Source organism: Eucalyptus grandis, chromosome 4 (genome assembly GCF_016545825.1).
Source record: "Eucalyptus grandis isolate ANBG69807.140 chromosome 4, ASM1654582v1, whole genome shotgun sequence".
Classification (NCBI taxonomy): Eukaryota; Viridiplantae; Streptophyta; class Magnoliopsida; order Myrtales; family Myrtaceae; genus Eucalyptus; species Eucalyptus grandis.
The window spans coordinates 7,152,761-7,168,650 of NC_052615.1; the positions used below are offsets into that span (position 1 = coordinate 7,152,761).

Sequence of the window (15,890 nt, forward strand, 5' to 3'; positions counted from 1 at the left end):
AATTTCCTGAAAATGTGGAGATTTAAATCCCCATCTCCCTATTCTATGTTAGAAGGATCGTAGATGGAGGGACGATGGCCGTGCCCTTGAGTCGTTCTTGGCAAACCCTAGTGATTCACATTTTTTTTTGGTTTAAAAAAAAAAAAAAACAGTTAGAAAAAAGAAGAGAAACGAATTAAATTGTTTTTATATCCCAAAAAGGAAAAGAAAAAAAAGGAAAAATAAAAGGAAGCAGCTTTTTACAGTCCGCCACTCCGGCGGGCTTCTTCTCAGTCTCTACTCCGGCTAGCGGCGACAGACGGCGGCGCGAAGCTCTTCTCGTCCGATGGAGGTGGAGGCTCCCCAATCTCCTCCTCCTCCTCCCCCTCCCATGGCGTCCCACACATTCGACGGTACTCTCTCTCTCTCTCTCTCCGGCGAGCTCTTCGAGCGCTATCGATCGCGTCTTGCTCGCCGTCGCGACGCACTCCGAGCCGGAATCCGACGATTTCGCCTGAAGCAAATCGCGCGCGACGCGGTTGCGGTTGCGGTTGCGGTTGTCGCGAGTTCGTGATGTTTGACTACTTTCTTGGCCGGTTCGAGCGTCAGGCTTATGCTGCTGCTGCTGCTCTTTTGTCTTTGTTGTTTTCCCCTCTTCAGGTGGTTTTGATGAGGTCCAGCTTCGCGGTCTCGTGGCGGGCGGCTCGTTGAGCTTCGACGATTGGACTTCGCTGATCTCGGCCGTGGAGAATGCGTATCCTGTGAGTCCACAGTTCCCCGCCGAAACTTCTGTGGACGTTGCATTTTGACGTGCTTGAACTGAACACTGCCTGCGTGTAATTGACATTAATGTCGCGGAGTAGAGCGTGTTTCCCTTCGGATTTGGTTGATCCTAGGCCTGGAACTTTTGTTTGAGGATATCGGCTTTACTAATTTGATAGTTTTCGAATTCCAAAAGTTTGGACGGTTGGGTTGATGTGAGAATATGCTCCGAATGTCTATCTGCCGTTGTGTTTAAGAAGGTCTGAATTTCAAAGCATTAAGTACTTTGCCTTCTAACCACTTGTTAGTTTCGCTTGAGTAAAAATTGGGTGATGTTTGCCTCCCCTATGATTGGCCAGTGTCTAGATATCCTCGTATAATCAATGATCTAAAAGGCTTAAGATGAGCCTGGGCCCAGATTTTCTTGTACAGGATTTCCCCCGGTACAATGCACTGAAATTCCATGTTAGATACATGACCTCACGTGCAAGAGATTCCATTTTTCAATGTAGATAAAGAAGACAGGTATACTTTAGGGAAAGTATAGTAAGAAGGGGTAGGCCTTAAATTATATTAACCATAAAAGAATAGTGTCACTCTTAGAGTTTTCACAGTTTCTCATGTCAATCTCCTTGCATTGGCAACCATTTAATGAAAGAAGGAAGCTTTGGTGATTCTAGGGATACATCTTCAAAGATGTTATCCCCAGCTTCTTTTACTAATTGTTGGTAGCTGGGATACGCAGTCGATTCACCAATAATTATTTTAGGAGTTATTTGATGTTGGCAATCAGCATAATCTCATATAGGAAGTTAGCACTAGCAACTCCATCCGAATCTGTTCCTTTGAAATAGTGAATGACCCAGCAGTTGAAAATCTTTGAAGTGCAAATATCAGGGCAACTCCAAACAAGTCTTGTCTTACTACTCAAAGAAATCTTAGCAGCATGAAAGAAGTGGACATTCTGGAATAGATAATTACCCTTGCTATGTTGCAGTGTTGATCCACAGCACTTGTTCATGTTCCTAGATTGGTTATGGGAATCTCAACGTTATCATTAATCATCATTATACATCTTGGGCCAATTATAGCTGTCTTCCACCATCATTAATCGTTACTAATTCCTCAAGCATTTTAATGGAGATTTATGATAATTTCTCTGCGAGAAGAATTATTTGTGTGCATTCTAATTTCTTCGAACCAAAAGGCCTTCATGCATCTTGAATGGCAATCACGTACCCTCTTCTCTCTAACTCTTTAAACCATGTGAATTGCATGCTGATATCTAACGATAACATGGTCAATTTACTTAGTGCATTTACTACTTTGTGTCTCCATAGATTTTTTTCATGGAAAAATTAAACTTCCAATAAATAGCAGTTGTTAAGCTGGACCTTGAAAGCTTAAATTATATGAGCCATGTTCTGAGTAAACAGAAAGGATTCTTCAATGCTAGATGATATCGCTGATGATAAATTTTAAAGTCTATTCCATAGAGTTAAAAAATCAAATTGCTATTAAATCATTTCACCTTGTAAACTTGCTAAGATTCTGGCAGTACCAAAACAACACCTTAATGATTTGCTGTCCAATTTGATAAAAGGTATTGTGCACATCCAGTGATCACTCGAATTCAAATCTTTTCAGGCATTCTTTTATAGACTAGTGATAGTATTGAAATTTTGAAAGAATCTCCTGCAAAATGAGGCCAATACATCAAAAGCTACAAGCATCACCCATGGCTTGAGGTACAAGGATTACTCCCTTATAGCTGTTTCCTTCTCTGATCAGAGTTTCATAAAAAGATTAGATTAAAAAGTCGGTTCCTGTGAAGAACATTCATAACTTGGTCCAAAATATGTCCATGCTCCTCATATGTTTTTCTTTTCAGTAACTAGATAGATGTAATGACTCCAAAAATAGCTTGAGTGCTTCTGTTATTACTTGTATGGATGTGCATTCTGCATTATCAAGTTGATCTTTTGAATATCTACTTCCACTCCTCATACTTACTCATATGTCTGTTCTACGGAATCATGGCTTTATTAAGTCATGTTATTTTGGTTCTATGAGATTGTCATCTATGATCTAATTTCATGTTTCAAGGGTAAGCCACCATCCTTAAAGTGGAAAAGCAATTTTAACTACCTCACTTACTTATGGTCCTGAAAGACACTTAGAAGCCATGAGTTTTGGTGGTCAATAATGTCCATATTTAATTCAAGATCTCTTATTTCCTAAGAAAATATGTTCTTTTCTGTTGATTTAGCAGTTCTATTTGCAAATTCTCAATTTAAGTGCGTCATGATTTATATTAGATGTGCATTAAGTACTGTCATGCAGTCTATGATCAATAGATTAAATTTATTGATGAAACTACATTTGCCTTGTTTTTATGATTTAGAGTTCAATAGCTCGCCAATGGCCATTATGCCTTTTAATGGGAATGCATCAATCTGAAGTAAAACTCAATGGTGGCGGCTAAACACAAAGGTCCTTTGTTTTCTTTTCCTCCAATAAAGGAAAAGGAACACCGTGTGAATCAGCAAGCACCGTTGAAACTTCTTTATCATTACGAGAAATTATGGAATTATTTGCTTATGTCAATAGCATTTGTTTGATATATTGCGCAGGATGACATAGAGAAATTACGCCTGGTGTATGACTCTTTCTTGTGTGAGTTCCCATTGTGCCATGGATACTGGAGGAAGTATGCAGATCACACTATGCGCTTGTGCAGTATTGAAAAGGTTGTTGATGTGTTTGAACAAGCTGTACTGTCAGCAACTTATTCAGTTGATGTGTGGGTGGAGTACTGTCACTTCAGCATGTTGGCTTTTGAGGATCCAGATGATGTTCGTAGGTAATGGCAGTTCTACATGCTTAAGAACTTGATCAATAGCCCTGCAGCCATCATGTCTTCCAGGCTTCCATATTGTTGATGTTTACAGTTATCTTTAATGCAAAAATGAATGATTGTTAGTGCTACTTGAGGATTAGACTTGGATTTTTACTTTTAGGTTCTTAGCTGATCTTTGACAAGGAATCCTTAATGAATTTTTAATGAGAAGTATCTCTTATTACTGAAATAACTTAAATTTTTCCATTCCAAACATTGAAAAAGAAAGGGAAAGAAAAGATTACTAGATATGTGTATACCCTGTGGGTGTGCCATCCGGAGGTGATTTGTTGGTACAACACTTTTTGTTTAGATCGAGTTGTAGACTCTCATTGCATCTCTCAAATTTTCAACAAAAGTCAAATTGTGTTCTAATGGTCATCATTTTGAAGATGTGCTTCTCTGAACTTCCATTTATGACACACATAAACTACATTGCTTTCTGCATTTATGCCACTTTGTATATTGATATATATTCCTTTAGCAAAACAAGACCTTTTTAAAATTTTTATAAATCTTTTGACATTATATAGTTAGTTAGCTACGTGATATTGTTGCACATAATCTCATATGCTGAAACTTTTTTGAACTGCTGATCAGTTTCTTGTGTTTTGTACTATGTGGAACCATTACTGGAGATGGATTTATTGTTTATGTTCTTGAGTGTATGCTGCAACGTTTTCTAGCAAAAATGGAAAAATAACCAAAATTATCCTCAACTTACTCTGATGATACTTTGTATGCTCTATTTTAAATTGGAATATTTGGTTTTCAATTGTAGAGTACTCTATATGTTACCCAATTATTAATTTAGTGATCTGATCTTTTTAGATTACTGCCTGCTGAACTCATACAAGGTTTATCTTCTAGTCCATTCAAAGCGAGTGTTTGGGGCTGTTCTCTGTCTCTCTCTGTTCATGCTTGTGCTTGTGTGAGTTTGTGTGCTTGCTTGTCTCTGTGTGTGTTTGCTCGTTTGCATGTGCTTATTTGTGCTCATCTTGAGAACACGCCAGTGCTACGAGTGTGGAGGGGCAAGCCTCTTTTTGTCAGTTGCTTGAGGCCTAATTCTCATTTTCATCTTCTTAGAATTCCTCACCTTTGAATGATGAGTGGTTGATTAGCGACCTTAGCAGTGAGATAAGACTATTCCAGGTATATCACTTATAGTGTGATTCAACAATTAATTTACTTCTTGCATCGTCATTGTCATCCTCATCATAATATTCTGAGATTTTTTTTTTTTTGCTAACAAAAGAAAGCAACATGAATCTTCAATTGATTAACACCTTTGACGGACCATCAACTAACAGATTGTTCAGAAGGGGATTGTCATTTGTTGGCAAGGATTACTTGTGTCATTCCGTGTGGGATAAGTACATTGAATTTGAACTATCCCAGCAACAGTGGAGCTATCTCACTCAGATTTATGTGCAGACTCTGAGATTTTCTACCAAAAAGTTACAACATTACTATGACAGGTATTTCTCTGAGCTTCAGCCTTGCAAATAGATTTTATACAAAAGGAGTGATATGATGTTAATTTTAGGCCTTTTTCTTTTGACCTATTATGTTTTCCATTTCATGTCAAGTTGTATTGTCTCTAACCCTTCTTGATTTGAAGTCTTTGTTGGAGAAACGTTTGCTAGTAATGCACTATTCATTCTACTCCATGGTCTGACAGCAAACCCAGCATATTGGTACCTTATTTCTTAATTTTTGGTGAAAGAAGCCTATTTTGTGAGAGTTTGAACTGTGAAATCTAGGTAAAGCACCTATTCTGCATAGTAATGGGAAAGTGTCGAACTTGTAATAAGTGATAATGCTTAGCTGGAACCCTTTGTGTTGTTTATATGGCCAATATTCATTTATTTGGCCATAGATCGCAATGTGCAGCAATTTCATTCAGATTCCTATGTGCATGATTGAATAGGAGGTTTGAATCCTAGCTCTTCATGCTTTGCTTAGTGCAAATGACGTGCTGCATCCTTTGGGGACACACTTCACCATAAGGAATGTAATTGATATGTACACTAAGTTTGATTACATAACAGCCAAGTCAGAGCATAGATAAGTTGTATTTATGACCATAATTTGTAGATTTGGCCATAGATAGCAAGTTGTAGCAACTTCTTTCAGATTGCAATATATGGTTCAATAGGAGGTTTGGATCCTAGCTAATGCTTTGCTTAGTGGAAGTCACATCCCTGCTGCAACTTGTAGGAACTCAAGTCGAGACAATGAATGTAATTGATATGAGCACAAAGCTATATTACATAACAGCCATGTCTGAGCATGTGAATTTCCTGCCATTTTTCTTAGCACCTAACAAACCTTCATATAAACCATAAACACGTGATTGAGAGCTCTAAAATGATCATTGACCTTTTCTCAGGGAGAAAAATAGCACCTCTTTTGGATGAATTATAAGAGGGCACTGAATCATTATTTGCCTGCCTTATTATGTTCATTAATAATAACTGAAGGATAATTGAGTGACTACAAAATATTGAAAAATTTGATCTGCATATTCATGTACAATACTGTCAATTCTGTGTTTGGTAAGATCATGGCATGATGCAGTGGAAAGTTATGACTTGTACTTCAATTATCTCAATGGCTACATCTAAATAAGGATCTGCATGTTCTGTCTTTTAATATTGTACAGCTACACCTGTTCCTTAAAGATGAACAAGACACCCCAATTCTGATGGATGCTCTCTCATAAGTTGCCTTACCAGGTCACCTCCTTTTTGGAGGTGGCAATTCATAGTCGATTTTATGTTCCATTTACTGTGTTATGGCATTGTCTCTATGTTGATCTCATGAAAAATAGAAAAGAAAAGAGAATACTTTTCACATGTACCTGCTATGCTTTTGGATATTTATTTTGTTCTATGTTGTTAACTTCCTTTATCTGTCTTTCTTCTTTCGCCTTTTCAGCTTTAAGAAGTTAGTTACCATTTGGAAAAAGGAGATGGTAAGCACAAGTGAGCCTGACTTGGAATTCAACCACGAAAGTGAGATCCAGAGTGAAGTGCAAATATTTTATAAAGATGAGGAAATTGCCAATGTGGTTGGAAATTTGTTGGGTTCATCCAATGGCCTGGATAGGTCGAGGGCACTTCACAAGTACATGAGAATAGGAGAAAAGCTTTACAAGGAGTCACACCAAATGGATGAAAAGATTCGTGGCTTTGAGTCATGCATTCGGAGATCTTATTTCCATATGAAGCCACTTGATGACAATCAAGTGGAAAATTGGCATAAATATTTGGATTTTGTTGAGAAGCAAGAGGATTTTGATTGGGTAATACTGGCATTCGAGTGCTTTCTTCCTGTGCCAACTGTGAACTTTTGGTCCCCATTATTTCTTATGTTGGCATAGATTGATAATTTGTAGGTTGTTAAACTTTATGAGAGGTGTCTGATTCCTGCTGCAAACTATCCTGAATTTTGGATGCGTTATGTGCATTTCATGGAAACCAAAGGAGGAAGAGAGTTGGCTAACTCTGCATTGGACAGGGCAGTGGGCATTTTTCTCAAGGTAAGCTTGTCCGTTACTTATATTTAGATTTTCAATAAATGCTGCAATGACATTGTCTTATGAATCGTTTATTATTAATTTCTTTGCTGTCCTATTTTCTCAGAAGGGTTAGAGACATAGTGTTATCTTTTCACATTTTTCCTTTTTTTTTTTTTTTTTTTGGATAAGATAAAAAGGAAGGGAAATTGTTCAAGTATGTCAGGAGCATGCAAGAACTGGAAAAAGAGACAAACATGACAAACTCTAATCTTAGAAAAGCGTGCATGAAGATGCTTCAAAATGCTAGTTTGGTTGACTATTGTCAACCATAAATGACATGTGCCCAAGATTTGAGGTTTATAGCATGCATGGAGATGCTTAAAACTGCAATTTTTGTTGAATATGGTTTATGGTTGATAATGCTAGGCCCCCAAGATTTGGTGTTTGTCTTAGATTCCACACCCCTTCCCCGTTGTTTAATTTATTCCACCATACTTTCAAAATGTAAGGGAGTCTTTTCAGTCACTATGAAATTGTTACTGATGATGGCAAATTTGTTCTTACTTTTGTTATATGGTAATGCATAACTCAATCTCACCAACTTCAAAATGTCACTTTTTATGCTTTTTGGACTCGAATAGCTAGTTTGTTGTTTAGTTTGATTCTGACAACATTTTTGTGCATGAATTCCAGTCAATTGCCTAATCTAGTGGAGCCAATGAGAATATCAATTTACAGATCTGTGAAACAGAGGGGAATGACTTGGGATCTGGTGACAAATGCTTGGCAGATTCCTGTTAGCAATGGAAATTTGGGGTTGTCTGAAGAGACCAAAGTGCTAACTAGAAAAATCGGAAGCAATATGGTGCAGATTGAGACAAACACATAATTTTGGGGAGAAAAGTGCAGTTAACCCTAAAATTGATGACTTCATTTAGCAGGATTAATTATTTGGTTTTGCACGAGAGTTTCTTTATTCTGGAGAATGGTAAATTTAATTAACTGATCAGGCTATTAAGATGTAGTTTGGAATTGCAAGAATGTATTGCCATAACCGTTAATTTATGGCTAGTGGATGAGTGGATGTTTTCTTGCTGCAACATGGCAAATAGAATGACATGAAAAGAGAGTGGTGGGGAATTTTAAACGGAAAGTGGATTTGGGATGAAATAAGGATGCACTTAGTTTGGGCTATCAGTTTCAATAATGAATGATTGTGTGTGATTTGGCTGCTTATCCTATACTTGGGAGGAGTCAGGAAGGACAATTTGATTAGTAAATATCTAGAATTTTAAGTTGCATCGCCTCTCCCTTCTTATATTAGTTTCAAAATTTCCCCTTTCTCCACTCAAATTTTCAATCCTCAATTTTCACTCTTTCCCACATCACCTAAAGTTCTGTCAGAAGACAACAAGGTAGCGCTGTTTTATGGCATGCAAAGTGGGGTGATGGAGCATTAATGTGTGAAAAAAAGAGTGGTGGGGAGAAGATGCTTCCTTCATCATGTAGGCAAATAAAGAAGATAGGATTAGGAATAATGGTGTTCAAGGATCAGGTGGCATCAGTCTCCATTGAGAAAAAGATGAAGGAGACTTGGTTGAGGTGGCTTGCTGAAGAGTGGTCTCTATGCTCCACTGTCAAGATGGAACTTTGATGGAAATGCAAGGTAAATGGGGACAAGGGAAGATTGAAAGTATGTTGCAAGAGACTGGAAAAAGCGATCCTGAATATTTGGAACTTTTTAAAGACTTGATTAAAAAAAAAAAAAAAGAGTGGTGGCATAGGATATAATCATGTAACTGGCTTAGTTGGTGCGATAAAGCTTGAGTGAGGTGGCAGTGGTGACCGTTCCCGTAGTCAATAGAGTTTTCCAAGTAGTGAATTTTTTTTTGATGGTTCTGTAGGAAAATTTAGTTGATGTGATGTCTTAGTTTTCTATGTAAAAAGGAATTTGGTGATGGCATGAATTTATAATGCATCATGCAATAGACGAAAAGAAGTGACATGTGTTCTCAACCTTGGTATAACTAAGGCTTAGTCAATTGAGTCAAGTAATTAAAGCAGGAGAGTAAATTCCTTCTTTGACTGTTAAGATAATCCTGAATATAAGGTAGGAGGAACGGGCTCGAAGGGAGCACCTAAATAAACCACCCCCCTTCTCTCTCTCCCCCCCCAAAACCAAAAAAAGGTTTTATTTATTTATTTATTTTGTGTTAGTCATGATGCTTAACTACACTACATTGGATTATTGTATGCTTAGTTATCTTGGTACTCAAGATGAATCAACACAAAACTCTAAATGGTATAAGATTTTCAAATTCCAGTGGCTAGCTTTTATTGTTGCTAGAGGAATGTGTTATATTAGAATAGTGACAGCAATAACACATCCCACTTGCTTCTAAATACATATGTCTGACTTTTCTAGAAGAATGTAGAGGCCACTCTAGGATTGACTGATACCCAGATTTATCACTCTTATGCTGATTGCTTTTTCATTGTGTTTCACTGAAAATTGGTGATTTCCAATATTGTCATGAAGTCAGTGCCCATTCCAGTACAGTGTTTGCAATATATGCAGTTTTTACTGTACAATTTCCTGGATTTTTTAAAGCGATCAGGGTAACTCTATACATTTAGATCTTGGTAAATCGTGTTAAGAGCACCATCTAGGGATTGACTGATGGAAAGTCAGACTGGATGACCACAACCCTCCTTGCAAGTGCACATACTTTATTAAACAAGCTCACTGGAAACTTTTCCTTGCCCACAGACATCAATGAAGAAACAACATAGAATAACAAAGACCCTATACAACCCTTCAATTGAGTGGCTACTCAAGAAGGTTGGGGGTCCTCAATTCAAATGGGTGGATTCATTCACTTGATCAATTGCTCAAGCTAATCTAATATTTTTCACCATCTCCAAAGGTACATATTAATTGCAATATGTATGGACCCCTTTTAATACCACATAGACAGTATGGTACATTAAGAAAGAGGGCCCGTGCATGGTATGCAGTGCACTGATCTTCACCAGTTATTCTTTTGACATGAGTAACAGGACTTTATGGAAACTACTTCCTCATGGTTGTGATTTTATTTCTCTGTCTTAATGAGATTAGCTGAGACAATGATTTATTCATTCTGGAGAGAGAGCTTATTTGCCCTGTCATATGTCCTTACAGAGGATTCCGGTGATCCATGCATACAATGCCAGATTTAAGGAGAAAATAGGTGATGTGTCAGGCGCACGTGCTGCTCTTGTCCATATTCGTACAGAGCTGGATACTGACTTAGTGGAAGATGTCATCATGAAAGCAAACATGGAGAAACGATGGGTGGGTCACCAAATCAATTGGCACAACTGAATTTGTTATTTCATGGATAATAGTTGTCTCATTCCTAATCCTTTTTCTTCATTAACAGGGAAACCTTGTGACTGCATCGAAGATATACAAAGAAGCACTAGAAAAGGCCATATCAAACAGAGAATTTTGTTCTCTACCCACTTTATATGTGCATTATTCACAACATTTGTATTTGGTATGATTGCAATAAACTTGAAGTTCCGATGAATAATATTGCTGTTCTATTCATGCTACTTTATAGTGCTTATGTAATGCTGGACACTTGCATGTGCCATTTCACAATGTTGTGAATTCTCTGCAAGTTCAATATCAGTATATTGTTTTTGACATATGCTTGTCTTTTTTGTTTCCTCATATTTACAGACAACTGGCAGTGCACATGCAGCCATAGATGTCCTGGTAGATGCTATTAAGCATATGCCACATTGCAAATTGCTTTATGAGGTATTTCATCCCTCATCATCCTAATCAAGTTCCCTCCTCACTTACCCTGTATCCTCAAATATATATACTTTTGTCACATCTATGGATTGTATTATGTTTGAAAATAGTTTGGAAGGTTCGATGACATTCCTTATTGCTCTTTTTAACTATATGTTTTTCAGTTGGGTGGTACCTCTTTTTGCATTTATTTAGATTTTCTCTTGTGAGCTTTCACATATGATGGAGTGAATGAGTGCAAAGAAGGCTTTATAATGTGCTCGAAACCCCAAGGTGGCAACTTATTGGCGAATGCTCTGTGTGATGCCAATCATAGGTCTTGTTTTCCTTTTGACATTACTGGCTTAACATGAACCTAGAGATCCACTGAACCATTACCCAACGGTTTAATGCGGGGGTCATGCTACCATAGCATTGCGTTCTTTAGCAGTACCATTGTAAGTAATTTGGTACACTGTGCGTATGTGATTTGCAGCTTCTTTTAAAGACACATACATTCTCTTATCATTTGCAATTAAATAATCCATTAACCCAACTAAGAGAGGATTATAAGTGGATTATTACTATCAGTATTATTAATATTGTTATTTATTTATTTTTACTGGAAACTGGGAGGAACTGGTCACTGCACCTTTTCTATTTTTTTTTTCCTTTTCTTTTTTTGGTTTTTGTTGTTGTTGTTTTTTTTTTTTTTTTTTGGGGGGGGGGGGATGCATTCTGAAGAAAAGAAATGTAGGCCCTCCAAGATAGAATACTCAGCAGAAACGGAAGAAAGTAAAGAGGAAGATGGGAAGCATAAACACTTGATGAAAGACTTGGCATATTGATTGGTAAGCAGCTATCAGTCAAATTTGGTGTGGCCATTGTTTGCCCTGGCTGTCAAGAACATCATTTTGTGGCCCTTGATGGCAACAACCACCGGTAGAAATCGGGATTTATGGCAAAAAAAGATTCGGGAGTTCCAAATTCGAAGTTTGAACTTGGTTTCTGCTGTCATATCTCAGCTCTTAGCTGTGATGGTGAAGCCACCAGTTGGCAAAGTTTTCTTTTGGTGCTTTCACATAAAATATAGCAAAACTGTATTGCTGTAAACGGTTACTGGAATTTTTCCATGCATAAAGATTGGTATTGCCATTACTATATGATCACTTTTGATGAACTCACCTTAATCACATGTAATTGCTGATTGGTATTGATTACTCTGATTCCAGGAATTGATAAGATTTGCAATGAGCCATGAAGGGATGGAACTTATAAATGTCGTTGAGACTGTTATAGCCAATGCATTGTATTCGCAATCTAGCGAATCTCAAGTTTTGGACTCAAATGATGGGGAGGATATATCAAACCTATACCTAAAGGTGAAACTCGTGAAACTCTATCTGAGTCATGCTTAGCATTCATTGAAGACCCAAATAGGACTTTTATGGGTTTTGATTTGGTTGAAGGGCATTTGCATGTGTTCTTTTCATAGTATTGTCTTTTTGTTTGGTCAATAATGTATTTTACAATCACAGTGCAGGTATATTGTCTTGAATTTATTTGTCTTTTTCCTTTGGTTTGGTCAATTCTTCTGATACTCTTTTAGAAACCCAATGTTACCTCATATGACCTTGTATTGAACAATCGGACAGGCTCATTAGTAACTTGCTTGAGATGATTTTTCGGTGGCAGTATGTTGATCAGTGTGGAAGCATTTATGATGTAATGAGGGCATGGAATTGGCATGTAAGAAAGTTTCCTCATTCTCTGAGGACAAGTGTATTTTCCAAAGTGACTACTTGTACCACTATAAAATCTTTCAAGATTGTCACGGAAGAGAAGCAAAGATCATGTGTGATTGAGCCCGATGAATTGTTGGGAGATAACTGCTGTAAAATCCCATTAAAGCATTCCGTTCAGGAGGAGGGATCTTCAGTGCAAGGAGACGGTGATCCATCGCCTGAGCAGGTTAACCCAGGGGAAAGATCCAATTGTTTACCAATGCCAAGTCATGAGGTTCATTATGACAGTGTTGCATTACATCAGCCAGACTCTGGAGCATCTAATGATGGTGAAAGTCAGAGAGCTCAAAATGCTTTACAGCAATCCAGAGATAATTCTCCCGATGGATCAGATGTGGATATAGTTGGTGATGAAGCTGCTAAGGAAGCTGAGTCAGTTCAATCTGATTCAACATGCTCCAAGGACAATGACCAATCAGGGCGTGACATAACCAATAACGAGTCGATGCCACCTTTGCTTGAAACACTTTCTTTGCATCCTCAAGAAGATAGAACTTCTGGATCAATCTCTAATTTCTCTCGTAGTGGTGAAACTTCTGATGAGCCCCAGGTAACAAATGAAATCTTGCTTGTTGGTGGTTCTCAAGAAACCAGCCTGTCAAATGAGAGTTTGCCAGGGAGTGGTTACAGGAGTTACCAGGATCCAAAGAGGTTCAGTCCACTTGGCAGTCAAGGTTGTGATGGTGCTGATACACAAAGGCAAACAAACAATGCGTCGTATACAGGAAGCCATCAAGATCATTATTCATCAGGGTCACTTCCAAACCAGCATGAGCCTACCAATAGGGGTCAAAGCTGGCATCATGACAGAGTTCGCAGGGATTCCAGATTTGGATCCCGTGGGCATTTGCGGAAGAAATCACAATATCAACACGAGTCTTCTCAGTCAAGTCATGGACGAGGTAAAATGGGAGGTCAATTAAATCAGCAAGGAATTGTGGCAAAGAACCCATTTCACGCTGCAACTCAGGGTAATCTAATGGCACCTCATGCATGGCCTATGCAAAATGTGCAGCCACAGAGTTTCGCTCACGGACCTCTATCTCAGTTGCCTGTACAATCTGCAATATACCCCCAAGCTCAGATGCTTCAGTGCCCCCCTCAAAATACTGAGCAATATGGGCAAATGCAGAATACTGTAGCGTATAATCAGGTGTGGCAATATTATTACTACCAGCAACAACAATTTATGCAACAGCAACAACAACCTCAGCAGCAACAGCCCCAACATCAACAACTTTCACAGCAACCATATCAACAGCAACAGGTATTTTATAATCCACAGCAGCAGTGGCAACAGCAGCCGCAACTAAATCAACAATATCAGCAGCTGCAGGTCCAACAGCTACTTCCGCATCAGCAGTCAAATGACAGCCAACCACTTCAGCAGCAAGAGCAGCCATTGCCATTGCCATTGCAACAACCATTCCCTCAGAAACCTGACACACTGGATGAACAGCAAGCGGAACATCAAAATCAGGAGTCAGAGATGCCATGGGTACAGCAACAGAAGATACAGCAAGGGGCAGAAGTTGAAGAAGAGAAAAGGGACAGAGTACATGAGGCAGTGGATTCTGCATCAGAGAATTAGATAGGTAACAACAAAATGTTGTTCAAATTGCTTATTGGTGGTTATTGTTCAGAGGGTTAAGGGTAAAGTTAACCTGTCAATGGGTGCTCATTGAAAGTAGAATCACATTACATTAGTCTAATTGTACTCCGGTATTTAGATAGTCTTCAGCTGGAATGTTTGACCAGGTAAAGCTCAATGCGTACATCAGTGTCTCACTTGAACAGGATCCTACAGAACGTATTCAGAAGTGAATGCATGTCACGCATTTTGTGAAAGAATGAAAAATTGCTTTATTATTCATCTGCCTTTTAGAGTTTGTTTTGTTAACAATATCCATCTGAAGCTTCCATACAATCATTTTGGGGGCAAAGAAACTTCCAAACGAGAATTGCTTATAGAAAGGAGAATCTTTTGTTTCGAGGATGAAACCTTGACCAACTGATTATAGATGTTCTGCAGAGTCAGATGACCGGTGTGTTGATAATGGATCTCGTGTAATGCGAGGCAGCTGCATTTCAGACAGTGTATATGCTGGCGTTTTGGTGTAACTGCCGCCACTGCACAGGCGAGGGACCTTGCAGAGTTGCTGCCCGGCTAATCATGGCGTAGGGGGCATACAAGGGGGAAGTAACATATGCAATGTAAATTGGCAATTGATTATGAAACACGTAATCATTAGATGTGGATGGCAGGACAACTTCCTGTTGGTTGAACGCTTTCGCTTACCGATATGATAGTTCCTTTGTTCAATTATAGAGTGAACTTGCAAAAGCTTCCGTACATCTCACTTGGTTTTCTCCCACGTTTTCATGTAAGGTCTCTACCTCGTATTTCTCTTGCTTCTGCTGCCCTGTTTCTCATCTACCGTTTCTTCAAACATTCTGTGGCAGGCATGGGCTATTGCCGACAATGTGCTTTGTTAGATTATGAAGATCTTGCTTTCAATTCTTACCATGTACGTCACGTTTGCCATTTGTCTCTTCTCGGGAGACCGAATCTGGTATCAGCGCCTTTTCCATTGTGCTCGATGCGGGCAACAGTCTCAGTTTATCATCATTTCCTCGTCGACCTTCATGTCCTTCATCATGCAAAGATAGGAATAGGTGGCCGAGTAAACCATGTTGTGCAAAAATGAAGCTGCAATGGCCTTCAAATTCGACTCTCAAATAAGACTTTGCGTCTGAGTGTTCTGGGATGTCTCTTAGTGGTTTGCATTACATCTTGCCAAAAAATAATAATAATAAATAATTAGAGAATTGACTCGATCATATATCATCAGAAGGTCTCTCGTCATGTAAGCAGGCCCATAATTTGCAGATATAGCGTATAATCCCCCTACCTTTGTGAAATTTTTAATTTTCCCGTAGAGTTTCTAAACCAGTTATCTTTAATCGATTTTATTTCCTTTAATTGATCTAAACTTAATAACCCACTAATTACACTTTAAAACATACGATGAGGATGTCCAGAGAGCCATCTTATTTTGTTAATTTTACAAAATTGCCCCTAGACATGTCAAGAAATTTCTGAAATGCTATTTTTAGGCCTGCTTATACCATCTC

General features: G+C 38.4%; 1 protein-coding gene across 5 annotated transcripts; it reads left to right on the forward strand.

Moving 5' to 3' along the window:
* Positions 1 to 227: 227 nt before the first annotated feature.
* On the forward strand, positions 228 to 15,081 carry LOC104440826. 5 transcript variants are annotated; one of them, XM_010053807.3, is made up of 12 exons: positions 228 to 392; positions 640 to 740; positions 3,375 to 3,604; positions 4,951 to 5,118; positions 6,581 to 6,947; positions 7,041 to 7,184; positions 10,348 to 10,500; positions 10,589 to 10,705; positions 10,894 to 10,974; positions 12,183 to 12,332; positions 12,646 to 14,350; positions 14,777 to 15,081. In XM_010053807.3, the coding sequence occupies exons 1-11, from the start codon at positions 326 to 328 to the stop codon at positions 14,344 to 14,346; spliced, it is 3,279 nt and encodes a 1,092-aa protein (XP_010052109.2). In that variant the 5' UTR covers positions 228 to 325; the 3' UTR covers positions 14,347 to 14,350; positions 14,777 to 15,081. The 5 variants fall into 5 exon arrangements, with proteins under 5 accessions (XP_010052109.2, XP_010052108.2, XP_039167328.1 ...); XM_010053806.3 differs by having other exon boundaries at positions 14,788 to 15,081; XM_010053808.2 differs by lacking the exon at positions 14,777 to 15,081 and adding an exon at positions 2,389 to 2,489 and having other exon boundaries at positions 373 to 392; positions 12,646 to 14,634.
* The last annotated feature ends 809 nt before the right edge of the window (positions 15,082 to 15,890 follow it).